The sequence below is a fragment of the Phocoena sinus genome, chromosome 7 (genome assembly GCF_008692025.1).
Source record: "Phocoena sinus isolate mPhoSin1 chromosome 7, mPhoSin1.pri, whole genome shotgun sequence".
NCBI lineage: Eukaryota > Metazoa > Chordata > Mammalia > Artiodactyla > Phocoenidae > Phocoena > Phocoena sinus.
The window spans coordinates 50,939,680-50,964,670 of record NC_045769.1 but is presented as its reverse complement, the minus strand read 5'-3'; the positions used below and the strand labels follow the sequence as shown (position 1 = coordinate 50,964,670).

Sequence of the window (24,991 nt, the reverse complement as noted above, 5' to 3'; positions counted from 1 at the left end):
GAATATGTGTGTGATATTTGAATACGCTCTAAAGAAAAGCAGCAAAGTAGGGGGAGGAGGACAGTAGGGATGGCATAGGGAGGAATACAGAGGATTCTGCAGCGTGGTGACTTCACGGGTGTTTATTATTAGCCTTCATTATTTAAAACCTTTTGCATGTATTAATATATAATAAAACAGCAAGTATGAGTTAACGCTTTAATGTAAAATTGTGCCTATATAACACAAAATTTTAAAAAATGGCATAGAGATGGTAGAAAATATGTTTTGAGAATTGAGGTTCATGCAACTAAGGCCGGAAATCTACAATGGAAAGCGGCACATCTGTTTCTTCAGGCCAACTTTTCCAGGTGGTACTTGGAAAAGCTGACGGATGACAGAGCACTGGGTAAACTCACGCTAATTATGAAATCGTGAGTAAAATAACCTGTGCTTCTATAAAACTCAAGCACCAAAAAATCAGGAGGCTCACAAGGTGAGCAGAAGAATTCCCAGAACCGCAGTTTCCACATTGTTTCATCACCCTACCAGTAAAAACCCTCTCGGAGATGTCGCGTCTCCGAAAAGACTGTTTCCCCATGCCAAAATGCCGGCTCCGGCGTCACAACTTAGGTATAGCGCATGTCCGGAAGTTACGCAACCCCATAAGGCAGCGCGCCCCTATCCGTGGGGAGAATTTCCGCCATTTTTGAAAATCGGGGAGGTGCGGGGCCAAGTGTCGCTGCTGCTGCGATGGCAGCGTTTGCTGTGGAACCCCAGGTGCCCACGTTAGGTGAGTAAAAAACTGCTTTTCCTCCCTAGGACTGCGATGCACACCGTAATCTTGGAAGCGGGCAAGCCTGAAAGGCAGTAGTCATAGGGCTCTCGTCTCTAATTTCAGCCTCAGAGGGGCAGCCTCTGGCTCGCACCCAACTTCTTAGTCCGCCCCCTACTCGAGGAGTCTACACCCAGCCGCTACCAAGGCGGCTCCGGGAAAATGCGGGCCCCGAGGAGGGCGAAGAAACGGCGGTCTTGTGGTGACTCAGCTGTTTTGTGCCCCCTTACGCCGGAGCCAGACCTATCCATACCTGGGACTCCGCCAGCGCGGTAGACGCGATGCTAGGTTCCGGGATCCGGGGAGAAGTTGGTGGGAAGGAACTCACCTGTGAACACCTGGGTGGGCAGTGCCCTGGAGTGTGGTTACCTTTCACCGCTGTTTGGTCACCTAGGCTTCTAGTTCCTGTTTGATTCCTTCCTTCTCCCGGGCTTTGCAGAAGAAATATGTTTTTAATGGAAGCTTGAATCGTGCGACATTTAATTAACCAGGTGATGCAGGCATTGAGATATTAGCCTTAATAGGAGGCCAGGAGTTCGCTCGATTTCCCCCGGCTTTATCTTGGGAAAATGACTTAAGTATTGTAGGTGGTCTTTTCCTCTAATCGGTCACGTCATGATTTTTAAAAAAAAATTCATTACCATTATTTAATGGGGGCGGGCATTGTTGAGATGTGTTGTCTTCAGAAAATCTTGCCAAGTTAGCAGGATGTCGATTTTGTGTGTGTGTGTCTGCTGAGTTTTGTGAGAACCGTTGAATATCTTAGAACAGAAAATAAATCGTCTACTGTCATAGAGATGTATTTGAAAGTTCGGTTACAACTTTATGAGTTTGAAAGGAGAGCAAGCAAGCAGGTTATGTATCTGTAGAATGAGTTTTATTAGAGTTGAAGGATATATAATGCTTGCCATGTTTTGTGCAGAATAAGTTTCTTTTGAGAATAGAGTAACGTGTTTTAGCATTAGTTATAAAAAACTAAATGCATAATATCAACAGAGATACTCAGCTACATTTAAAGTTGGTCTAGGTATTATGTCTTGTATTATTTTAGAGGTCAAAAAACTTTTCGTTTCCAGTTCCAAAGTTTTCTACTCAACAAAAACATTTTGGAGTGTATGTTTTTTTGGGTTACAAATATGAATAAACCTTTGGTCAGAAATCTGACATTAGTTGTATTAATTGTTCAAGTCCACATATTGCAGATATTCCAGACGAGGAATGAACGTTTTCCCAGCACCTAATGGTACAGTAAAACTAATGGTTACTTCAACAAACAATGCTAGCTGAGTAAGACACTGTACTTAACATGTTAGGAGTACAAGACTGAAATGGAATTTAAGACTTTCCAGATCCATTGGTATAGCTCTCTAAGTGAAAGGGTTGGGTGGTAAGTAACAGTTCAGTTAAGAGCCCTTTGTGCCCTCCTCACTCTGCTGCTTTCTACTGTATCACAATATACATTCGGATGTGTCAGAAATTTTCTTGACTTCATTATTTCTATACTTGCCATATATGTATTTTTTTTCTTTTGGGGCTGGGAGAGTGAATGTAGTTGGTGGTACCTAAAGCTTTGTAATACATTTATTACTATGGGTTTATAAATATATGTTCATAATATGCTTTTGTTTAGATTTTTGGTTTGATTTTAGTGGTATGTTCTTTGGAAATATGTAATAGTACTGTGGTAACATTGTAACTAGCACTTTGAAGTAATTACAATGTAGTATAGTTCTTCACACCTTATTTCAGTATTTGCTTTATTCTTTTCCTGAATTTCTTTTCCTTTTTCCTTTTTTATGTGTTTGCATTGTTAATATCTAGGTCTACTATGATTAGAAATAAGAGGAAGAATAAATAATTGACAGCATTTGGATAGCAAGAAACACATTTTTGAGGCTGTTTAGAAGTTAAGGAATAGTTAATAAAGGTAATATAAATAACATACCAAATGTTTGACCTTTCTGAGTACCATGAATCACATTCAGGCTTGTCAGATAGTTGAAAAATTAAATTTTCATAAGCAGAAATTGCAAATTCTACATGTACACATCAGTTCCTCAGTTTTGGCTATTGTAAGATACTATTAGAATAATAATAACTAATATTTGGTGAATACTTACTGTATGTTAGGCACTTGAGATAAGTGCTTTACTTGCCGTAAGTCTAATCAAAGCTCTTTGGGTGGGTACTACAGTTACGTCCATTTTACTGAGACTGGAACCGAGGTCTCTTGACTCCAGAGCCCATGTTTTCCTTACTGGGCTATTTTGTTCTGAAATTAGAGGAAGTTATAGCTTCCTTATTTTTTCGTAGTTGGAATAATAATAATACCTACCCTATAAATTGTGAAAAATAATTTTGAATTGATGATTGTGAAGTATCAGTTCTTAAGTTGGTTTTATGTTGGGGAGACTTTTATTGGTTATTCTTAACTTTAAAATGAATGGTTTTAAAAATGACCCAAAACATAACCTTTCCAAATCTTTTCAATATAATTCTTAATTGGTATGCCAATCATCACATTATTTCATATGTGCTTTAATGTGTTCATGATTACACTTTTATTACAAAAATGACTGACGGTTGTATATGGGGAAAGAAAAACGGGACATACAGCACGCTAAACCTGTTGTGTTTGATTTGCTTAGACTTTGTGTAACTAGTGCACCTTGTTCTTGTTTTCCGTTGTTACATAGTAGAAGCTGATCCAGAAATGGAAAGAAGTTATTCTGTATGTATTAGGGATTTTTTTTTTTAGATAATAAGCTAAAATTTTAAAATTTAAAAGTAAGTGTTGATTCTTAAATCTATGAAGTAATATAAACAAAAACAGCTGTCAAATATTATTTGGTTAATACAAAATGTTTCACATTTTTCTAGAAATAATTTTTATTGGTTTTTAAAATAATAAAATTAACTATGGTTCTGTAATACTTAACAGTTTTGATTAAATTCTCAAAATTGTTTATGCGGAACATATGTATATGTATAACTGATTCACTTTGTTATAAAGCAGAAACTAACACACCATTGTAAAGCAATTATACCCCAATAAAGATGTTAAAAAAATTGTTTATGCTGGATTCTTGCATCTTTTTGTTAGATATTGTTACATTAAAGTCCTTTCTTTGTATTATTTTATTTTCTGATTCATTTAGGATCTGAACCAATGATGCTGGGTTCACCCACGTCTCCAAAGCCAGGGGTTAATGCCCAGTTCCTACCTGGATTTTTAATGGGGGATTTGCCAGCTCCAGTGACTCCACAACCTCGATCAATTAGTGGCCCTTCAGTAGGAGTAATGGAAATGAGATCACCTTTACTTGCAGGTAGGTAAATTGCTTAAAATAGTTGTATAGTACTATCAATACATGTACAAGAATTTTAAAAAGGGTAGTGATGCAGCGTTCACCCTCAAACCACATTTATTTAAAAAAATTAAGCAGTGTCTCTATTTTTTATTTTAAGATTATTGGAATAGAGGTGTAAGCAATATAAGTTACTATAATTCCAAGAACCACTCACTAAAAATATGCATACTACATTTTATTCAATCTAAGATGCCATTGATTGTAAAACTCACCATTATTATTATTATTTTTTTTTTTGTGGTACGTGGGCCTCTCACTGTTGCGGCCTCTCCCGTTGTGGAGCACAGGCTCTGACACGCAGGCTCAGCGGCCATGGCTCATGGGCCTAGCCGCTCCGCGGCATGTGGGATCTTCCCGGACCGGGGCACGAACCCGTGTCCCCTGCATTGGCAGGCGGACTGTCAACCACTGTGCCACCAGGGAAGCCCAAACTCACCATTATTTTAAGTACCACTAAGAAAGAAAAACACTAAATATGATAGAACAACATTTGCCAGTTTTTGTAAATTGTCCCTGTTTCGGAGATGTTAGTGTGTGTGGGTGGGGGGAGGGGAATATGGTCGTTTAACTTCAGCTGAATTCAATTTAAATAATACATCTTAAATGTAATAATAGCAAATAGTCAAAAGAAGTGTAATTTGAAAATCTGTAGATAATTCTACTTCTAGTCATAGTGAATTAAGAGTCTCACTTATAGTGTGTTTAGTGAAAGGACTTACTCCACAAACTATGATTTGCAGTTGCCAGCACAAAATGTTATGTGAATGAAACATATCTTTTACAGGACTCTTTTAGCAAACAAATATTGGAAAAGATAACTTGGAAGTTTTGACTGTGAGTAGTGAGAGCTACAAAAATGATTGAATTCCAAATGTGAGCTAATATCCTTTTAATAGATGTTTAAATGAAAATTCTTCTTACTTTAATTGTCCTTAAGGTATTATTTCAGTTAAAGTGGTTTATTATCATTTTTTTTTTTTTTTAGGATTGATCAGGGAGAATTATAAGTTATATTTGAAGTGATTCACTTAAGAACGTTATTCTGGACAGATTTTTGTTTTTTACATATTTCAAGTGTATTATTTTATTACCGTAGCTATCATATATTGAGTGTTTATGAGCCAGGCAGTATGCTAAGCATTTTATATGTTATTTTCATTCTTTTATCAGTCTTAAAGGGTAGTTAGTAGTATCCTCCAAAAGAGGAAGCTGAGGCTAAATGCAGTATAGAACTTGCTGAAGCTCACTGGTTAGTGACAGCAGGAGGTTAAAGCCCAGGTCAGTCTTGTTCTATAGCCTGTGCTCTAATCTAAATACCTTATGCCATACTGTCTAGGCTCAGACATTAGTCTTACAGAGGGCCTGGACTGCTTTGCTACTTGGCATTGTTGATTCTCTGACTTAACGAGGATCCCTTTGTATCCCCCAAAGTTGGTCCTTTTCCTGTATGTTTATTATGTACTTAAATATATTTCTACTGTGAGAAACAAGAATAGGAATTTGACAGCCAAATTCCACATTATGAGATTATATTCAAGTGTATACAAACTGGAGCTGTTTAATACCTGCTTTCAAGTGAGAAATAGGATCAAATTTTATATTGAAATGTTAAGCATCTTAACATCTAGAGAAAACAAAAGAAAAGCATCTAGAGAAAACAAAAGTTGCATGTGTTTACTAAAAACTAAAATTTCTATTTACTTATTCTGGAACCTTTTATTCAAAGTGCAGTCTGTGGATCACCAACATTGGCATCACTGGGAGCTTGTTAGAAATTCATAGTCTCAAGCTCCATCTCACATGATCTGAGCCATAACCTGAATTTTAACAAGATGCCCAGGTGATTCTTCTGTGTATTAAGATCTGAGAAGAATTGCTGGGAGACAGGAATTTAAGTCATTATTTTAAAAATATTAATTTAAAAGATCTTACCAGAAAGATGGAGGATTTCTTTATTTTCTCACCTGTCTATATTTTTTGTGCATTGTTAGGTGGGTCACCACCACAGCCAGTTGTACCAGCTCATAAAGATAAAAGTGGAGCTCCACCAGTTAGAAGTATATATGATGACATTTCCAGCCCAGGACTTGGATCAACACCTTTAACTTCAAGAAGACAGGTGATACACATATCCTCATTCAGGACCATACCTGTCCTTATTTCATGTTTTCATGTGGTTTTACAGGGAGGGTCAGTAATTTGAAGTGTTTGCCTGAGGTCTGTTTTAGTGTAATTCTATTGCACAGAATAAGCATTAGGGATAGTTATCCTAGAGTCTAATTAAATTGTGTTTATCATGAAATGTACTTAAAAATGTGATAGAACTTAGATAATTTTCTCGTATAGATAATTCTGTGGTTTTTAAAGGTGTGCCTATTCACCTGTCCATGCCCCCAACCTCCTTAATAAACATGTAGAAATGATTATCATTTAAATTGTTTAAAAAGTTCAATATTTATACATAATTTTGTGAAAGAACAAGTGAAGGTTCGGGGTTTATCCAGATCTAAGGCACCTTGTAATGATTTGAGGTCTTTATTTTAGGGATGGTTTTATTAATATAAGACCAATATCCTTTTAGAGCTGTGTTCACTGTTTACTTATTTTACTGAAAACGCTTCCTTCTGCATGTTTATGAGCTGATGGTTTAGTGTGTTCCTGGTGTTGGTGTTCTGATGGTGATGTTAAATTTTGGTTGGTGTAGATGTAGGTGTTCTGATGGTGATGTTAAGTTTTGGTTGGCGTAGATGTAGGTGTTCTGTTGGTGTTATTTTCAGTCAGATTATACAAGGTAGAGATTCTCTGTTTTAATGGTACTGATAGAACAAAAAAGTATGTAATATTTATGAAGTACCTACAGTGCACATGGCCTGATCTTATAACTTCTCATGTATTGTCTCATTTAATCCTCACAGTGAATCTGTGAGGTAGCTCTTACGAGCTTTATTTTATCATTGAGGAAACTAGGACACGAAAAGCCTAAGTAATTTGTCAAGGGTAAGGCAGCTAGTCTAGCAGAGCCAGATTTTAAACCTAGCAATCTTGAATCTAGAGCCAGTGTTTACAAGAGCAGTGTTCTGCTAATACACACTACTGTGATTTCTCTTGATTGTCAGTTGAAAGGTAGTGTGGATTTTTCTTTTAAGTAGGAAGTTTAGTAGCTTTTATAGTCAAAAGTTTTCTCTCCTATTACTATTAATGCCTAGAAGGATATGTAAACAAAGTGTATCAGCTAAACTGGTAAGCTCTTTGTATAACGACATTTCTGCTGTTTGATTTGGAGAAATATTTTATGGCCTTTCCCTAAATCAAATATAGCATATTTTTTGCCAAGTTTAAGAAAAGTAGAAAAATCTTTCAGTAAATTTTGATTATAGGCTTGATATGCATGGCATACTAGGCCTGTTTGTCAAGCAAGGCAAAATTAATTCATTGAGTTAAACAGATTACTTTCTTTTTCCATCACTTCTACACGTGCCCTCCTGTCGAGTGCAGTAGCTACTAGCCAAGTGTGGCTGTTGACACTTGAAATGTGGCTAGTCCTATACTGAATTGAGGTATACATGCATACTATAAAATTAACAGCTGCTTGTGTGGCTTGTGTCATATGTGGACAGTAGTGTTATAAACTTAACTATGTCCATGGGGCTTCCCTGGTGGCGCAGTGGTTGGGAGTCCGCCTGCTGATGCGGGGGACGTGGATTTGTGCCCCGGTCCGGGAGGATCTCACGTGCCGCGGAGCGGCTGGGCCCGTGGGCCATGGCCGCTGGGCCTGCGTGTCGGAGCCTGTGCTCCACAACGGGAGAGGCCACAACAGTGAGAGGCCCGCATACCGCCAAAAAAAACACAACAAAACTTAACTATGTCCAGAATATTCTGGTCTGGAGTATTTTTCTAAAGGTTGATAGATAAATCTGATGTTTAGTTTGATATGAGGATCTCTGGCTTATAAGTTTATGCCAGTTTTCATTACCTCTCTCATAATACATGAAAAGAAAGGTAGTTTATAGTTATTGCTATGTTCAAAATGTTTAAAAATCTTGTGGGTCATAATTTGTAGAGAAAGTTTTTGATTTGAAAGTTGGTAAGAATGTTATTAAAGTCCAAATTAGTTTTGCCACCTGACACTTTGGTTAACCTCTCTCTAATCAGGAAAGAAGTTATCATTAAGAATTGAACAATGCATTTTGTATCCCTCCTAACAATCTCTCAGCATTTGGTCTGGTTGCTGGATAATAGCCAGATTTTAGATTTTCTTAGTTCAGTCAGAATCTGTTAAAAAATTTTCTCTCTATATGTTTACTTCTAGAGAAAGAGTCTGTTTCTCATTCTGGATTAGATATTTCTGTTTTTGTTTATAGGAGGACTTTTAACTACTTTAATCTCTAGTTTTCTCACATTTAAAGGAATTAGTCTTTGTTACTTTCTACTAGTAAAGGCAGAGATATGCTGTCTTTTACTGTATAGACTGATTTGAATCTATAGTATTTCATGGTTTGTAAATGTCAATTTAGAAATATAGTTTTGCCATCTATTTTTCAACGTGAACTTGATGATTTGAGGAATCACCATTATCTCTGTTATTTCAAATATTGTATCTTAGGAACTAAAAACAAATAGCAGTGTTACTGTCTACTAAAAATAATGTCTTTTTATCTAATGCAACTTTTCTTATATTAAACATATAATATGCTAACAAGTCTGGCATTTTAGATTAATACTGTTCAGCTTAAAAAAAATAAAAAAACTTAGAGAGTACTCTTCAATTGTGAGCTAATAGGCATTTCCAATACCTGGTAGACATTCAGTTGTCTGTTGAATGTAGTTTTTCAACACTTATTGTGTTTGTGTTATGGTTAGAACTTTGCATTTTTACTTTAACACTTCTGTTTTCACGTAGGCAAACATTTCAGTAATGCAGAGTCCTCTTGTCGGAGTTATGACAACTACTCCTGGAACAGGTAAGCAATGTCTTTTAACACCAATGACTATTCTTTACTCTTTGAATGAAGATAATATAAGACCTTTGTTGGTCATTGCCAAAATTTTGTCTTTTATATTTCAAACTTGGAGACTTTCTCAAATGTCAATAACTTCCTTCAGCAAGGAAATATTTATTTGTATATTATTATTTTCTGAACTTATAGATGAGATATTTTACTGAAAAATATTTAAAAATTTAAAAATTATGTATTTAATAGTGTCTCCTGAATTGTTAACAATTAATTTTAAAAAAAGTAGTTGCAATTGAGAAGAAGAAGAATACAGAGACTGAATAATAAAGATGTTTTGAGAGATATTAGTGCATAGCTATAAATCTAAATGTCATTGACTACAAACAGCCACTGATTATATCTCATTTTTCTTTAAGATTAATGGTCTTTTTAGTCACGGTTAGCATCATCATAAGCACATCTCTTCTAATATTTATATATTTATAATCTATCAAATGTTCATTCAGTAAATATTTGAGCACACCAAGTATCAGGCCTTGGGAAACTGAACAAAATAGATAATCTTTGCCTTTATGGAGCTTATATTTATTTATAGAATTCACATTTATAAGTAAAATAGTTTGTTAGAAGGTAATATATTTTATGGAGGAAAATTAAGCAGCAAAGGGAAGTAAGGAATGAGGGCTTATATTAACTAAGGTAGTGTATTAGTTTTCTTTTGCTGCCATAACATATTACCACAAACTTAGAAGTGGTTTAAACAGTTCAGTGTACTGTTTTACAGTTCTGGAGGTGAGAAATCTGAAATGGTCTCAATGGGCTAAAATCAGGGCATTGGTAGGCTGTCTTCATTTATGGAGGCTCTAGGGAAGAATCTGTTTTCTGCCTTTTCCATCTTCTAGAGGCTGCCCACATTTGTTTGTGGTCCCCTTCCTCCATCTTTAAAGCCAGCAACATTGTATCTCTGACCATTCTTCTGCAGTCAAGTCTCCCTCTCTCTCTTTTAAGGACTCTTGTGAATACTTGGAGCCCTTCTGGATAATCCAGGGTAATCTCCCTATTTTAAGGTCAGCTGATTAGCAGTCTTAACATCTGCAACGTTAATTCTCCTTTGCCATGTAATGTAACACTCCCAGGTTCCAGGGATAAGGACATGGACATCTGGGGGTGAGAGGAAGCATTATTCTGCTTACTACAAATAGTTATAGGAAAAGTAACATTTGCTTAAAAACATTTAGGGCAAGTTTTCTAAACAGAGGAAATAGCAAGTACAAAGGCGCTGAGGTGGGATTGTGACTGGGGTGTTCAAACAAGTATAAAGTATATACTGTGAAATGGAGTGAGTGAGGGGGCGAGTAATAGGAGTTGAGGTCAGAGAGGTAATATGGGCTGATGCAACAAGGCTTTGTAGGTCATCGTAACAGTTGGTCTTTACCCAGAAAAGGTGGAAAAAAATAGGATGAGATTGGTCCTGTGATGTGAATAGACTTTGAAATAAGGAACAGGGTGGAAGCAAGGAGACCATACAGTTGGCTACTGCATTAGTCCAGGTGAAAGATGGTGGTGGTTTAGACATAAAGGAAGGCAGGAAAGAAGGAAAGGAGGAACAACAGCAAAAACAGATGGAACAGAAGAAACAAGAGCAAGACAGTAGGTTTAAATGAACCAAATGGACAATTATATAAAACGAAATGTGCTAAACACTCCTGTTTAAAGGCAAGATGGTAGCAAAAATAATATCCAATGACAAGTTAGATCTTTTTATCCTCCAAATCTTGATTTCTTCAAGCAGTCTGAGTCATCATGGCAGTGTTCTTAAAGTCTAGATTTCTACTACTGGTTTGTTCAAGGCGATTTCTATTATGTTCCTCAAGTTTCTTCCAGCCTCCACCCACTGCCCTATTCGAAAGTCATTTCCACACTTACATATTTGTTACAGCAGCATCCCTTTTGGTACCAAAATCTGTATTAGTTTTAAATTGTTGCCATAACAAATTGCCAAAAACTTAGTGGCTTAAAACAACACACATTTATTACATCATAGTTTCTAAAGGTCAGATGTCTGGGGACAGCTTGGTTCTTTGCTTTAGAGGTCAGGTGTTAGCAGGGCTCTGTTCTTTTCTGGAAGCTCTGTGAATGAATCTGCATCCAGGTCGTTGGCCAAATTCAGTTCCATGTTGTTGTAGGAATGAGGTCTCTGTTTCTTTGCTGGCTGTCACCTGTAGGTTGTTTTCAGCTTCTAGAGGCTGCCCTCATTCCTTGGCTTATGAAGACAGCAATGGCAGATCAAGTCCTTTTCTATGATTTGAATCTCTCTGATTTCTCTCTTCTGTCGTATCTCTGATTTGACTTTTCTGCCATCTGCTGTTAAGAGCTCATCTGATTACTTTGGACTCACTGGAATAATCCAGGGTAATTCTTTAAGATCAGCTGATAAATAACCTAATTCTGTCTGTAAAGTCCCTTCACAGCAATACCTGGATTAGAGTTTGATTGAATTACCAATCAATCAAACCAGAGGACAGAAGATTTGGGGTGATGTCTTTAGATTTCTGTCTGCCACATATATATAATGGTGAAAAATCTAGGATGTCACCTCTGTCTCAGTTACATACTTGAGGTGAAATGTTCTAGGGGAATTAGTTCAGGTTTTAACAATCCTAATTTGATCAAATAGGCAGATGACAGTGCTTTGTTACGTGATAATGCTTTGCTACGTGACTATTTGTTATAATATTGACTATTTGGTTGAGTCAGTCAGTGATCCCAGAGACATTGAAGATGCAAAAGCACATAATGTTAAGTAATGTATTTTATGCTTTAAAAGATCTCTTAGTCGCCTGAAAAGCATGCATTGTAATATTCTGATTGATGTCAAGTGGAAGAGTACAGGATTAAAGTTAATTAAACCTCCTTTTGTTAATTTATTTTTTCTAATTCTGTAACTTCTATGAGGTTTTTGTAATTTTAGAAATCATGTGTGAAAATATAAGAACTATCATAGGAAAAGGTAACTGTCATAAATTGGCCACTGGGAGCCACTGCTACTTCTTATTTGAGTTTAAGGAATTTATGTAAAGTCTTAATGGGGCATAAGTGAAAAAGAATACTTTCTTTTTTTTAAGAATACTTTTGAAAAGATGTGATAGACATGAGTACTGTCATGCGTGGTCAATACCTAAAGAAGACATGGAAAAAGGGAGTTGAGAAAATTGAGGTAGAAAATGAAGACTTTTCACTTAGAGCTAATTTTTTTAAAATTTTAATTAAATTAAATTAATTAATTTATTTATTTTCGGCTGTGCTGGGTCTTCGTTTCTGTGCGAGGGCTTTCTCTAGTTGTGGCGAGCGGGGCCACTCACTGTCGCAGCCTCTCTCGTTGTGGAGCACAAGCTCCAGACGTGCAGGCTCCGTAGTTGTGGCTCATGGGCCTAGTTGCTCCGCGGCATGTGGGATCTTCCTAGACCAGGGCTCGAACCCGTGTCCCCTGCATTGGCAGGCAGATTCTCAACCACTGCACCATCAGAGAAGCCCTAGAGCTATTTTAAACTCTTATATTTAGTGTTAAATAAATGAAAATTTCTTGTATGATTTGTAAATTTAAACTTTCTGAGATTGACACCTTTTATAAAGAGACATCACAGGATTTAATGGCATGAATTGCTATTTTATGCTTAGGTCTTTGTATCCAAAGGTGACTTTGGTTAGTTTATAATTCTGAAAGTGAGGTTAAAAATCTCTTTTAGAATCTTATTTCTGGTGTAGAAGAACCTTGGTCATATAACAAAGTGGGAAATCTAGATTAAAGAATTTCAAAAACTTTTTTCAACCATTATCGCCTCTGATAAACAATACTGAATATTTGTCCTCTCTTTCCCCATCCTCACCCCTCAATTTTCTTCTGCTACTATTTAAATATTACGCTACTTTTCATCCTATTTTTATTTTAAAAAATTTATTTTTATTTTTTCTTTAGTTTTTTTTTTTTTTAACATCTTTACTGGAGTATAATTGCTTTACAATGTTGTGTTAATTTCTGCTGTATAACAAAGTGAATCAGCTATACGTATACGTATATCCCTTCCTCTTGTGTCTCCCTTCCATCCTCCCTATCCTACCCCTTTAGGTGGTCACAAACCACCGAGCTGTTCTCCCCGTGCGATGCAGCTGCTTCCCACTAGCTATCAATTTTACATTTGGTAGTGTATATATGTCCATGCCACTCTCTCACTTCATCCCAGCTTACCCTCCCCCACCCCCGTGTCCTCAAATCCATTCTCTATGTCTGCATCTCTATTCCAGTCCTGCCCCTAGGTTCATCAAAACTTTTTTTTTTTTAGATTCCATATATATGTGTTAGCATACGGTATTTGTTTTTCTCTTTCTGACTTACTTCACTCTGTATGACAGAGTCTAGGTCCATCCACCTCACTACAAATAACTCAATTTCGTTTCTTTTTATGGCTGAGCAATATTCCATCGTATATATGTGCCATATCTTCTTTATCCATTCATCTGTTGATGGACACTTAGGTTGCTTCCATGTCCTGGCTATTGTAAATAGTGCTTCAATGAGCATTGTGGTACATGTCTCTCTTTGAATTATGGTTTTCTCAAGGTATATGCCCAGTAGTGGGATTGCCTGGGCGTATGGTAGTTCTATTTTTAGTTTTTTAAGGAACCTTCATACTGTTCTCCATAGTGGCTGTATCAATTTACATTCCCACCAACAGTGCAAGAGGGTTCCTTTTTCTCCACACTCTCTCCGGCGTTTATTGTTTGCAGATTTTTTGATGATGGCCGTTCTGACCAGTGTGAGGTAATACCTCATTGTAGTTTTTTTTTTTTTTTTTTTTTTTTTTTTTTTTTGCGGTACGCGGGTCTCTCACTGTTGTGGCCTCTCCCGTTGCGGAGCACAGGCTCCAGACGCGCAGGCTCAGCGGCCATGGCTCACGGGCCTAGCTGCTCCGCGGCATGTGGGATCTTCCGGACCAGGGCACGAACCCATGTCCCCTGCATCGGCAGGCAGGCTCTCAACCACTGCGCCACCAGGGAAGCCCGTATTTACAGGTTTTTTCTTTTTTCTCATTGTAGTTTTGATATGTATTTCTTTAATGATTTGTAATGTTGAGCATCCTTTCATGTGTTTGTTGACAATCTGTATATTTACTTTGGAGAAAAGCCTATTTAGATTTTCTGCCCATCTTTGGACTGGGTTGTTTGTTTTTTTGATATTGAGCTTCATGAGCTGCTTGTATATTTTGGAGGTTAATCCTTTGTCAGTTGCTTCATTTGCTGATATTTTCTCCCATTCTGAGGGTTGTCTTTTCATCTTGTTTTTGGTTTCCTTTGCTCTGCAAAAGCTTTTAAGTTTCATTAAATCCCATTTGTTTATTTTTGTTTTTATTTTCATTTCTATAGGAGCTGGGTCAAAAAGTATCTTGCTGTGATTTATGTCAAAGAGTGTTCTTCCTATGTTTTCCTCTAAGAGTTTTATGTGTCTGGCCTTACATTTAGGTCTTTAATCCATTTTGAGTTTATTTTTGTGTATGGTGTTAGAGAGTGTTCCAATTTCATTCTTTTACATGTAGCTGTTCAGTTTTCCCAGCACCACTTATTGAAGAGGCTGTCTTTTCTCCATTGTATATTCTTGCCTCCTTTATCAAAGATAAGGTGACCATGTGTGTGTGGGTTTATCTCTGGGCTTTCTATCCTGTTCCATTGATCTGTATTTCTGTTTTTGTGCCAGTACCATACTGCTTGATTACCGTAGCTTTGTAGTATAGTCTGAAGTCAGGGAACCTGATTCCTCCAGCTCCATTTTTCTTTCGCAAGATTGCTTTGGCTGTTCGGGGTCTTTTGTGTTTCCATACAAATTTTTTGTTCTAGTTCTGTAAAAAATGCCATTGGTAATTTGATAGGGATTGCCTTGAATCTGTAGATTGCTTTGGGTAGTATAGTCATTTTCACAATGTTGATTCTTCTAATCCAAGAACATGGTATATATCTCCATCTGTTTGTATCATCTTTAATTTCTTTCATCAGTGTTTTACAGATTTCTGCATACAGGTCTTTTGTCTCCTTAGGTAGGGTTATTCCTAGGTATTTTATTCTTTTTCTTGCCATGGTAAATGGGAGTGTTTCCTTAATTTCTCTTTCAGATTTTTCATCATTAGTGTATAGGAATGTAAGAGATTTCTGTGCATTGATTTTGTATCCTGCAACTTTACCAAATTCATTGATTAGCTCTAGTAGTTTTCTAGTAGCATCTTTAGGATTCTCTATGTATAGTATCATGTCATCTGCAAACAGTGACAGCTTTACTTCTTTTCTGATTTGGACTCCTTTTATGTCTTTTTCTTCTCTGATTGCTGTGGCTAAAACTTCCAAAACTATGTTGAATAATAGGGGTGAGAGTGGACATCCTTGTCTTGTTCCTGATTTTAGAGGAAATGGTTTCAGTTTTTCACCATTGAGAACCATGCTGGCTGTGGGTCTGTCATATATGGCCTTTATTATGTTGAGGTAAGTACTCTATGTGCCTAGTTTCTGAAGAGTTTTTTATCATAAATGGGTGTTGAATTTTGTCAAAAGCTTTTTCTGCATCTATTGAGATTATCATATGGTTTTTATCTTTCAGTTTGTTAATATGGTGTATCACATTGATTGATTTATATATATTGAAGAATGCTTGCATTCCTAGGATAAACTCTACTTGATCAAGGTGTATGATCTTTTTAATGTGCTGTTGGATTCTGTTTGTTAGTATTTTGTTGAGGATTTTTGCATCTGTGTTCATCAGTGATATTACCCTGTAGTGGTTTTGGTATCAGGGTGATGGTGGCCTCATAGAATGCGTTTGGGAGTGTTCCTCCTTCTGCTATATTTTTTAAGAGTTTCAGAAGGATAAGTGTTAGCTCTTCTCTAAATGTATGATAGAATTTGCCTGTGAAGCCATCTGGTCCTGGGCTTTTGTTTGTTGGAAGATTTTTAATCACTGTCTATTTCAGTGCTTGTGATTGGTCTGTTTATATTTTCTATTTCTTCCAGGTTCAGTCTTGGAAGGTTGTGCTTTTCTAAGAATTTGTCCATTTCTTCCAGGTTGTCCATTTTATTGGCATATAGTTGCTTGTAATCTCTTAAGATCCTTTGTATTTCTGCAGTTTCAGTTCTTCTACTTTTTCATTTCTAATTCTGTTGAATCTATTTGAGTCTTTTTTTTTTTCTTGATGAGTCTGGCTAATGGTTTAGCAATTTAGTGTATTTTCTCAAAGAATCAGCTTTTAGTTTTATTGATCTTTGCTGTTGTTTCCTTCATTTCTTTTTCATTTATTTCTGATCTGATCTTTATGATTTCTTTCCTCCTGCTGACTTTGGGGTTTTTTTGTTCTTCTTTCTCTAATTGCTGTAAGTGTAAGGTTAGGTTGTTTATTTGAGATGTTTGTTTCTTGAGGTAGGATTGTATTGCTGTAAACTTCCTTTGTAGAACTGCTTTTGCTGCATCCCATAGGTTTTGGGTCATCGTGTTTTCATTGTCATTTATTTCTAGGTATTTTTTGATTTCCTCTTCGATTTCTTCAGTGATCTCTTGGTTATTTAGTAGTGTATTGTTTAGTCTTCATGAGTTTGTATGTTTTACAGTTTTTTTCCCGTAATTGATATCTAGTCTCATAGCACTGTGGTCGGAAAAGATGCTTGATACGATTTCAATTTTCTTGAATTTACCTAGGCTTGATTTGTGACCCTAGATATGATCTATCTTGGAGAATGTTCCATGAGCACTTGAGAAGAAAGTGTATTCTATTGTTTTTGGATGGAATGTCCTATAAATATCAATTAAGTCCATCTTGTTTAATGTGTCATTTAAAGCTTGTGTTTCCTTATTTATTTTCATTTTGGATGATCTGTCCATTGGTGAAAGTGGGGTGTTTAAAGTCCCCTACTATGATTGTGTTACTGTCGATTTCCCCTTTTATGGCTGTTAGCATTTGCCTTATGTATTGTGGTGCTCCTCTGTTGGGTGCATAAATATTTACAATTATAATATCTTCTTCTTGGATTGATCCTTTGGTCATTATGTAGTGCCCTTCTTTGTCTCTTGTAGTGGTCTTTATTTTAAAGTCTATTTTGTCTGATATGAGAATTGCTATGCCAGCTTCGTTTTGATCTCCATTTGCATGGAATATCTTTTTCCATTCCTTCACTTTTAGTCTTTCTGTGTCCCTAGGTCTGAAGTGGGTCTCTTGTAGACAACATATATATGGGTCTTGTTTTTGTATCCATTCAGCCAGTCTATGTCTTTTGGTTGGAGCATTTAATCCATTTACATTTAAGGTAATTATTGATATGTATGTTCCTATTCCCATTTTCTTAATTGTTTTGGGTTTGTTATTGTAGGTCTTTTCCTTCTCTTGTGTTTCCTGCCTAGAGAAGTTTCTTTAACATTTTTTGTAAAGCTGGTGTGGTGGTGCTGAATTCTCTTAGCTTTTGCTTGTCTGTAAATGTTTTAATTTCTCCATCGAATCTGAATGAGATCCTTGCTGGGTTGAGTAATCTTGGTTGTAGTTTTTTCCCTTTCATCACTTTAAATGTGTCCTGCCACTCCCTTCTGGCTTGCAGAGTTTCTGCTGAAAGATCAGCTGTTAACCTTATGGGGATTCCCTTGTATGTTATTTGTTGCTTTTCCCTTGCTGCTTTTAGTATTTTTTCTTTGTATTTAATTTTTGATAGTTTGATTAATATGTGTCTTGGCATGTTTCTCCTTGGATTTATCCTGTATGGAACTCTCTGCACTTCCTGGAGTTGATTGACTATTTCCTTTCCCATGTTAGGGAAGTTTTCAAATATAATCTCTTCAAATATTTTCTCAGTCCCTTTCTTTTTCTCTTCTTCTGGGACCCCTATAATTTAAATATTGGTGCGTTTCATGTTGTCCCAGAGGTCTCTGAGATTGTCCTCAATTCTTTTCATTCTTTTTTCTTTATTCTGCTCTGCTGTAGTTATTTCCACTATTTTATCTTCCAGGTCACTTGTCTGTTCTTCTGCCTCAGTTATTCTGCTATTGATTCCTTCTAGAGAATTTAAAATTTCATTTATTGTGTTGTTCATCATTGTTTGTTTGCTCTTTATTTCTTCTAGGTCCTTGTTAAACGTTTCTTGTAATTTCTCCATTCTGTTTCCAAGATTTTGGATCATCTTTTCTATCATTACTCTGAATTCTTTTCTAGGTAGACTGCCAATTGCCTGTTTATTTGTTTGGTCTGGTGGGTTTTTACCTTGCTCCTTCATCTGCTGAACATTTCTCTGTCTTCCCATTTTGCTTAACTTACTGTGCTTGTGGTCTCCGTTTTGCAGGCTGTACGTTCATAGTTTCTGTCATTTCAGGTGTCTGCCCCCAGTGGGTAAGGTTGGTTCAGTGGCTTGTGTAGGCTTCCTGGTGGAGGGGACTGGTGCCTGTGTTCTGGTGGGTGGGGCTGTATATTGTCTTTCTGGTGGGCAGGACTGTGTCCGGTGGTGTGTTTCGGGATGTCTGTGACCTTATTATGATTTTAGGCAGCCTCTCTGCTAATGGGTGGGGGGTCGTGTTCCTGTCTTGCTAGTTGTTTGGCATGTGGTGTCCAGCACTGGAGCTTGCTGGCCATTGGGTGGAGCTGGGTCTTAGTGTTGAGATGGAGATCTCTGGGAGAGCTCTTACTGATTGATATTACTGGGCCCCAGAGGTCTCTGGTGGTCCAGTATCCTGAACTTGGCTCTCCTACCTCAGAGGCTCAGGCCTGACACCAGGCTGGAGCACCAAGGCTTTGTCAGCCACATGGCTCAGAAGAAAAGGGAGAAAAAGAGAAAGAAAATAAATGCATAAATAAATAAAATAAAGTAATTAAAGTAAAAACATTTTTTAAAAGTATTAAAATAAAAAAGTAATTAAAAAAAAGAGAGCAACCAAAGCAATAAACAAATCTATGAATGGTAACAAGAAGTAAAAACTATACTAAGATAAACATAAAAATTAGTTGCAGGAGCAAACCCCAAGGGTACAGCTGCTCCCGAAGTCTACCACCTCAATTTTGGGTTGATTCGTTGCCTCTTCAGGTATTCCCCAGACGCAGGGTACCTCAAGTTGATTGTGGGGATTTAATCTGCTGCTCCTGAGGCTGCTGGGAGAAATTTCCCTTTCTCTTCTTGTATGCACAGCTCCTGGGCTTCAGCTTTGATTTTCGCCACAGTGCTGCGTGTAGGTTGCCCTCAGGCTTCTGTTCCTGCTCAGACAGGACAGGGTTAAAGCAGGGGCTGATTAGGGGGCTCTTGCTCATTCAGGCCGGGGTAGGGGTGTGTTTGGGTAAGGTAGTTAGTGACAGAGGCCGTGACATTGCCACAGCCTGAGGCGCGCTGTGTGTTCTCCCAGGGAAGTTGTCCCTGGATCATGGGACCCTGGTAGTGGCGGGCTGCACAGGCTCCGGAGGGGGTGTGCGTAGTGACCTGTGCTTGCACACAGGTTTCTTGGTGGCTGCAGCAGCAGCGTTAGCATTTCATGCCCGTCTCTGGTGTCTGCTTTGATAGCTGTGGCTCATGCAGTTTCTGGAGCTCGTTTAGGCGGTGCTCTGAATCCCATCTCCTTGCACACACCATAACAATGGTCTTTTGCCCCTTAGGCAATTCCAGACTTTTTCCGTGCCTCCCTCCTGGCTAGCTGTGGCTCACTGGCCCCCTTCAGGCTGTGTTCATGCAGTCAACTGCAGTCCTCTCCCTGGGATCTGACCTCCCAAACCCGAGGCTCAGCTCCTAGCCCCTACCCACCCTGGCTGGTGAGCAGACAAGCCTCTCGGGCTGGTCTCCGCACCGATCTTCTGTGTGAGAACCTCTCCACTTTGCCCTCTGCATCCCTGTTGCTGCGTTCTCCTCCGTGGTTCTGAAGCTCCCCTCCCCCGCAGTCTCCACCAGTGAAGGGGCTTCCTAGTGTATGGAAACTTTTCCTCCTTTACAGCTCCCTCCCCAAGCTGAGGTCCCATCCCTATTCTTTTGTCTCTGTTTTTTCTTTTTTCTTTTGCCCCACCCAGGTACGTGGGGAGTTTCTTGCCTTTTGGGAGGTCTAAGGTCTTCTGCCAGCATTCAGTAGGTGTTCTGTAGGAGTTGTTCCACATGTAGGTGTATTTCTGATGTATTTGTGGGGAGGAAGGTGATCTCCATGTCTTACTCCTCTGCCATCTTGAAGGTCCACCTTTCATCTTATTTTTAATTAAAATTTTTTTTTTCTTGAGAAGTTCTTTATCTATCAGCTCTCTTCTCAGGTGGTATACCACTTATATGTACTGAACTAGAATCCTTATTTGTGTTAGCATATTATTAATGGGGTAAGTGTGATATTTAGATTATAGCAGTTTTTGGCTGCTTTTGTTGATGCCAGGAACTCAGAATTCTGTTAGCGTTCCCAGAAGGCGGATAAAGGACTAATTTATCTGTGAGGAATCTTTCCCTGACACTTCTTTTTCTGATCTGGCTTAGCTGTTCCTTGTATGTGCTCCTATAAAGCTCTCTCTGCTAGGTTCTTATCTTTCTCCATTACTGGGTTATGAGCCAAAGGGTAGAGATTCCTTCTGTATATCTTCATTGTTTACCTGTGACAGAGCTGGGTATAAAGGGACCTCAGTAAATGTTGGTTGACTGAACAGATTGATGGATATAAGTTGTGAGTTGAATGGTGGCCCCCAAAATGATATGTTCACATTCTAACTCCTGGAACCTTGAATATTGCTTATGTGGCCAAAACATGATTAAGTTAAGGATCTTGAGAGGGGTAGCTCTCAAGGACAGTTTAGTGAGTTAAGGAGAGAGGAAAAGAGGGGAAGATAATCCTGGTAATTACCTGGATGGGCCCTAAATCCAATCACAAGTGTTCTTAGAGGCACAGGGAAATTTGACACAAACAGGAAAGACACAGAGGAGAAGGTCACATGAAGTGAGGCATACTTTGGTGTTGTAGCCATAAGCCAAGGAACACTAAAACTTACCAGTGTCGCCAGAAGCTACAGGGGCCAGCAATGAATTATTTCTTAGTGCCTTCAACAGGTGTTTGACTCTGCTGAAAACTTATTCTTGTACTTCTGGCCTCCAGAGCTGTGGGAGAATAAATTCTATTGTTTTAAGCCACCCAGTTTGTGGTAGTGTGTCACAACAGACAGAGGAAACTCATGTATGTATATTGTGTTTTGAGGCAATGACATCCCAAAACCAAATGATGATTGGAATATTTGTATCCATCTTGGCATGGCATAGTTTTTCTTTGATAATATTGAGTCACCACTAGCCTTAATCTAGATTATATTGGTTTCTTATTACTGCTGAAACAAATTATCACAGATTATAGTGGCTTAAAACGACTCAAATTTATTATCTTGAAATTCTGGAAGCCAGAAGTTTGGAATGGGTTTCAGTGGGCTAAAATTATTAGTGGGGCTTCATTCTTTTCTGGAGGCTCTAGGGGAGAATCTTGGGGTTTTTTCCTGTTTCTCAGCTTCTAGAAGCTGCCCATATTTCTTGGCTCCTGGCTCCCTACCATCTTCAGTGCCTGCGATGGCTAGTTGAGTCTTTATTTCACATCATTCTTTTCCCTCCCCATTTATGGATCCTTGTGATTGTGTTGGGTTCACTGTGTTAATCCAGCATAATCTTCTTGTTTAAGATGAGATGATGAGCAATCTTAATTCCATAGCATCCTTAATTCTTCTTTACCATGTAATATAACATATTCACAGTTTCTGGGTATTAGGACATGGACATCTTTGGGGGACCATTTTCTGCCTACCAGATAAAGTTTTTAAAATTAGTCACCAAAATTTATTTAGTTTCATGCCAGACTAGCCATAGTGCCATTTATTGGTCTCTAATTTTGGTGGGATAGTATTTTATATTTTAGTCAAAAGAATAAATGCAGATTGTTTAAAAAAGTCAAATAGTACTTAAATACTTATAATGAAATGCAGCAGTCTTTAGCTTTATTCCTCACAACTAGCCAGTCCAGATCTTAGAGCTCTTCCTTTTGGAATTTACCTCCACTTAACTAAATGAGATGCTGTATTAGCTTTCTGTTAGCACTGTGACATATTACCATGAATTTAGTGGCTTAAAACAACTCAGATTTATTCTCTTATAGTTCTAGAAGTCAGAAGTCCAAAATCAATTTCACTGGGCTAAAGTCAGGTGTTGGTAAGACTGGTTTTCTGGAGGCCCTAGAGAGAATCCATTTCCCTGCTGTTTTTTGTTTTGTTTTTTTCCAGTTCCTAGTGGCTACCTATATTCTTTGGTTTGTGGCCCCTTCTTTCATCTTCAAAGTATATTGTATCACTCCAGTCTCTTTTCCATCATCATATCACCTCTCTTGTAAGGACAGTAGTGGATATCTTGGGGGTCCACCTGAATAATCCTGGTTAATCTTCCCATCTCAAGATCCTTAATCATAAATGCAAAATCTCTTTTGCTATATAAGGTAACATTCATAGGTTCCAGGGATTAGGATGTAGTCATCTTGGAGGGCCATTACTTAGCTGTATATGATTATACTGCTAATTCTTTTTTTTTGGTGTTTTTTTAAAAAAATTATTTATTTTTGGCTGCGTTGGGTCTTTGTTGCTGCACGTGGGCTTTCTCTAGTTGTGGTGATCGGGGGCAACTCTTCATTGTGGTGTGAAGTCTTCTCATTGCTGTGGCTTCTCTTGTTGCAGAGCACGGGCTCTAGGCACGTGAACTACAGTAGTTGTGGCACGTGGGCTCAGTAGTTGTGGCTCACAGGCTCTAGAGTGCAGGCTCAGTAGTTGTGGCACATGGGCTTAGTGGCTCTGCGGCATGTGGGATCTTCCCAGACCAGGGCTCAAACCTGTGTCCCTTGCATTGGCAGGTGGATTCTTAACCACTGAGACACCAGGGAAGTCCTATTGCTAATTCTTTCTTTTCTTTTTTTTTTTTTCTTGCAGTACGTGGGCCTCTCATTGTTGTGGCCTCTTCTGTTGCGGAGCACAGGCTCCGGACGCACAGGCTCAGCAGCCATGGCTCATAGGCCCAGCCGCTCCGCGGCATGCTTTCCCGGACCAGGGCACGAACCCATGTCCCCTGCATCGGCAGGTGGACTCTCAACCACTGTGTCACCAGGGAAGCCCTTTATTTTCATTTTTAGTATTGCTATATTTATCTTAATGTAGGGGAGATAAGATATAATTATCTTTAATTACCTTATCTGAATATAATTAAAATATATCAAACTTTATTCCTTTGTCAGTGTATTATTATGATTATGTAAGCACTGTTTAGTTTTGCACCAAGTAGTATTATTATAATTTATTCTTCCTGTAAAATGTTAATTTTTTGTTAGTTAATAATTGTTTCTTTTTTCCATTTGTCTAATTTTTCTGTGTGCCATTTGCTCATATTTTAAGCAAATATTCTGCTGCTATGATACATATATATCTTTTTAAAAATGCTCATAGTTTCAAACACATCTTTGTTTTGTTTTAAACTGAGAACTTCTCATTCTCAGCTTCTTTTTTGGCTGTTTCCTATATCAGCATGATGTACAGCTATCATCTTAGGACTTGCCTTAGCAAGTTTCTAGAGTTGAGCTATTTTTCCTAGTTAACATGTTTTCTTCTTAGTTTATTTCCTAATTTTGGTGAAGAAATATATGAGTAGCTTTCTAAGAAAGCTTGCATGGGAAATTAAATTTAAGACCTTAAGTTTGAAAATCTTTTTATCTCCCTTAAAATGGATTGCTAGTTTAACCAAGTATAGAATTCTAGGTTGGAATTTTGGAGGCATTATTTCTTTGCCTTCTAGCTTCTAGTGTTCTGCAGAAGTCATTTGTAGTGATGATTCCTGAGTTGTTGTATGGGGATTGGTTTCAAAAAATTTAAGATCTCTGTAGGGTTAGTGTTTTCAGTTTTACAACTGTGCCTTGGTCTGGGACTTCCACTTATTTTTCTGGGGAATTGTGGATCCTTTAAATCAAGACACTTACCCTGAGTTCTGGGAAACTTCCCTGTATTTGATAATAGCTTTCCCTCTGTTTTGTCTGTTCCCTCTTTCTGGAATTTCTTCTGTTTGTGAGCACTGCAAAGATTTCTAAATTTCTACTTTTTCTCTGCGAGAGTGTGTTTTATATCTGTATTCTACTTTCTGAAAGATGTCCACAATCTCAATTTCCAACACATCTAATAATTTTTTATTTTATTTTAATTTCCAGTAACCTTTTTTTTGTTGTTGCTCTCTTAATGTACTTAAAATGTAGTATCCTTTTCTTGTTTCATGGGTAAAATAACTTATCAGTGAGGTTCATGTTGGTCTTTTATTTCTGCTCATATTGTCTGTTTCCTTTTAGTTCTTTTTTTTTTTTCCTCTCTTTTTGTTTTTTTCACCTCTTCTGCCTTTCTTGGTGAAATGAGGCACTAAAAAGCTACTTGGAATCCATGTGTGTATGTGTATTAACAATGGTAGGAAGGGGGACATTGGTGGAGAGAGGCTGTTTTGTCTCTTTTTGGGCTTCACTGTAGGAGGATTGGACAGTTAGGTAGATTTTTGTTTGGAAAAATCTCTGATTTTAGTATATATAGATCTTTCTCTTAAGTTTCCCAAAGAAGAATTCTGTAATATTCAGTCTTAATGTCTAAGCTGGTGTTCTGAATATAGAAAGGGAGAAGTCTTCTTTTCTTTTTTTTTATTTAAAAATTTTTTTAAATTAAAAATTTTTAATCTTTATTGAAGTATAGTTGCTTTACAATATTGTGTTAGTTTCTGCTGTGCAGCAAAGTGAATCACTTATACATATATCCACTCTTTTTTAGATTTCATTCCCATTTAGGTCACCACAG

The 24,991-nt window shown here is 37.7% G+C and overlaps 1 protein-coding gene across 3 annotated transcripts in view; it reads left to right on the top strand.

The window, feature by feature from the left end:
- The first annotated feature begins 668 nt into the window (after window positions 1-668).
- The window catches only part of NUP35 (nucleoporin 35), a 36,396-nt gene continuing 12,073 nt past the window's right edge, over window positions 669-24,991 (top strand). Inside the window, exons 1-5 of one of the 3 annotated variants that reach the window (XM_032638262.1) lie at window positions 682-772; window positions 3,511-3,545; window positions 3,973-4,143; window positions 6,177-6,304; window positions 9,086-9,146. In XM_032638262.1, coding sequence (XP_032494153.1) covers window positions 3,984-4,143; window positions 6,177-6,304; window positions 9,086-9,146 — 349 coding nt within the window. In that variant the 5' untranslated portion in view covers window positions 682-772; window positions 3,511-3,545; window positions 3,973-3,983. Of the gene's footprint in view, window positions 773-2,635; window positions 2,742-3,510; window positions 3,546-3,972; window positions 4,144-6,176; window positions 6,305-9,085; window positions 9,147-24,991 lie in introns of all 3 variants that reach the window. The other 2 variants (XM_032638261.1, XM_032638260.1) reach the window with 2 other exon arrangements.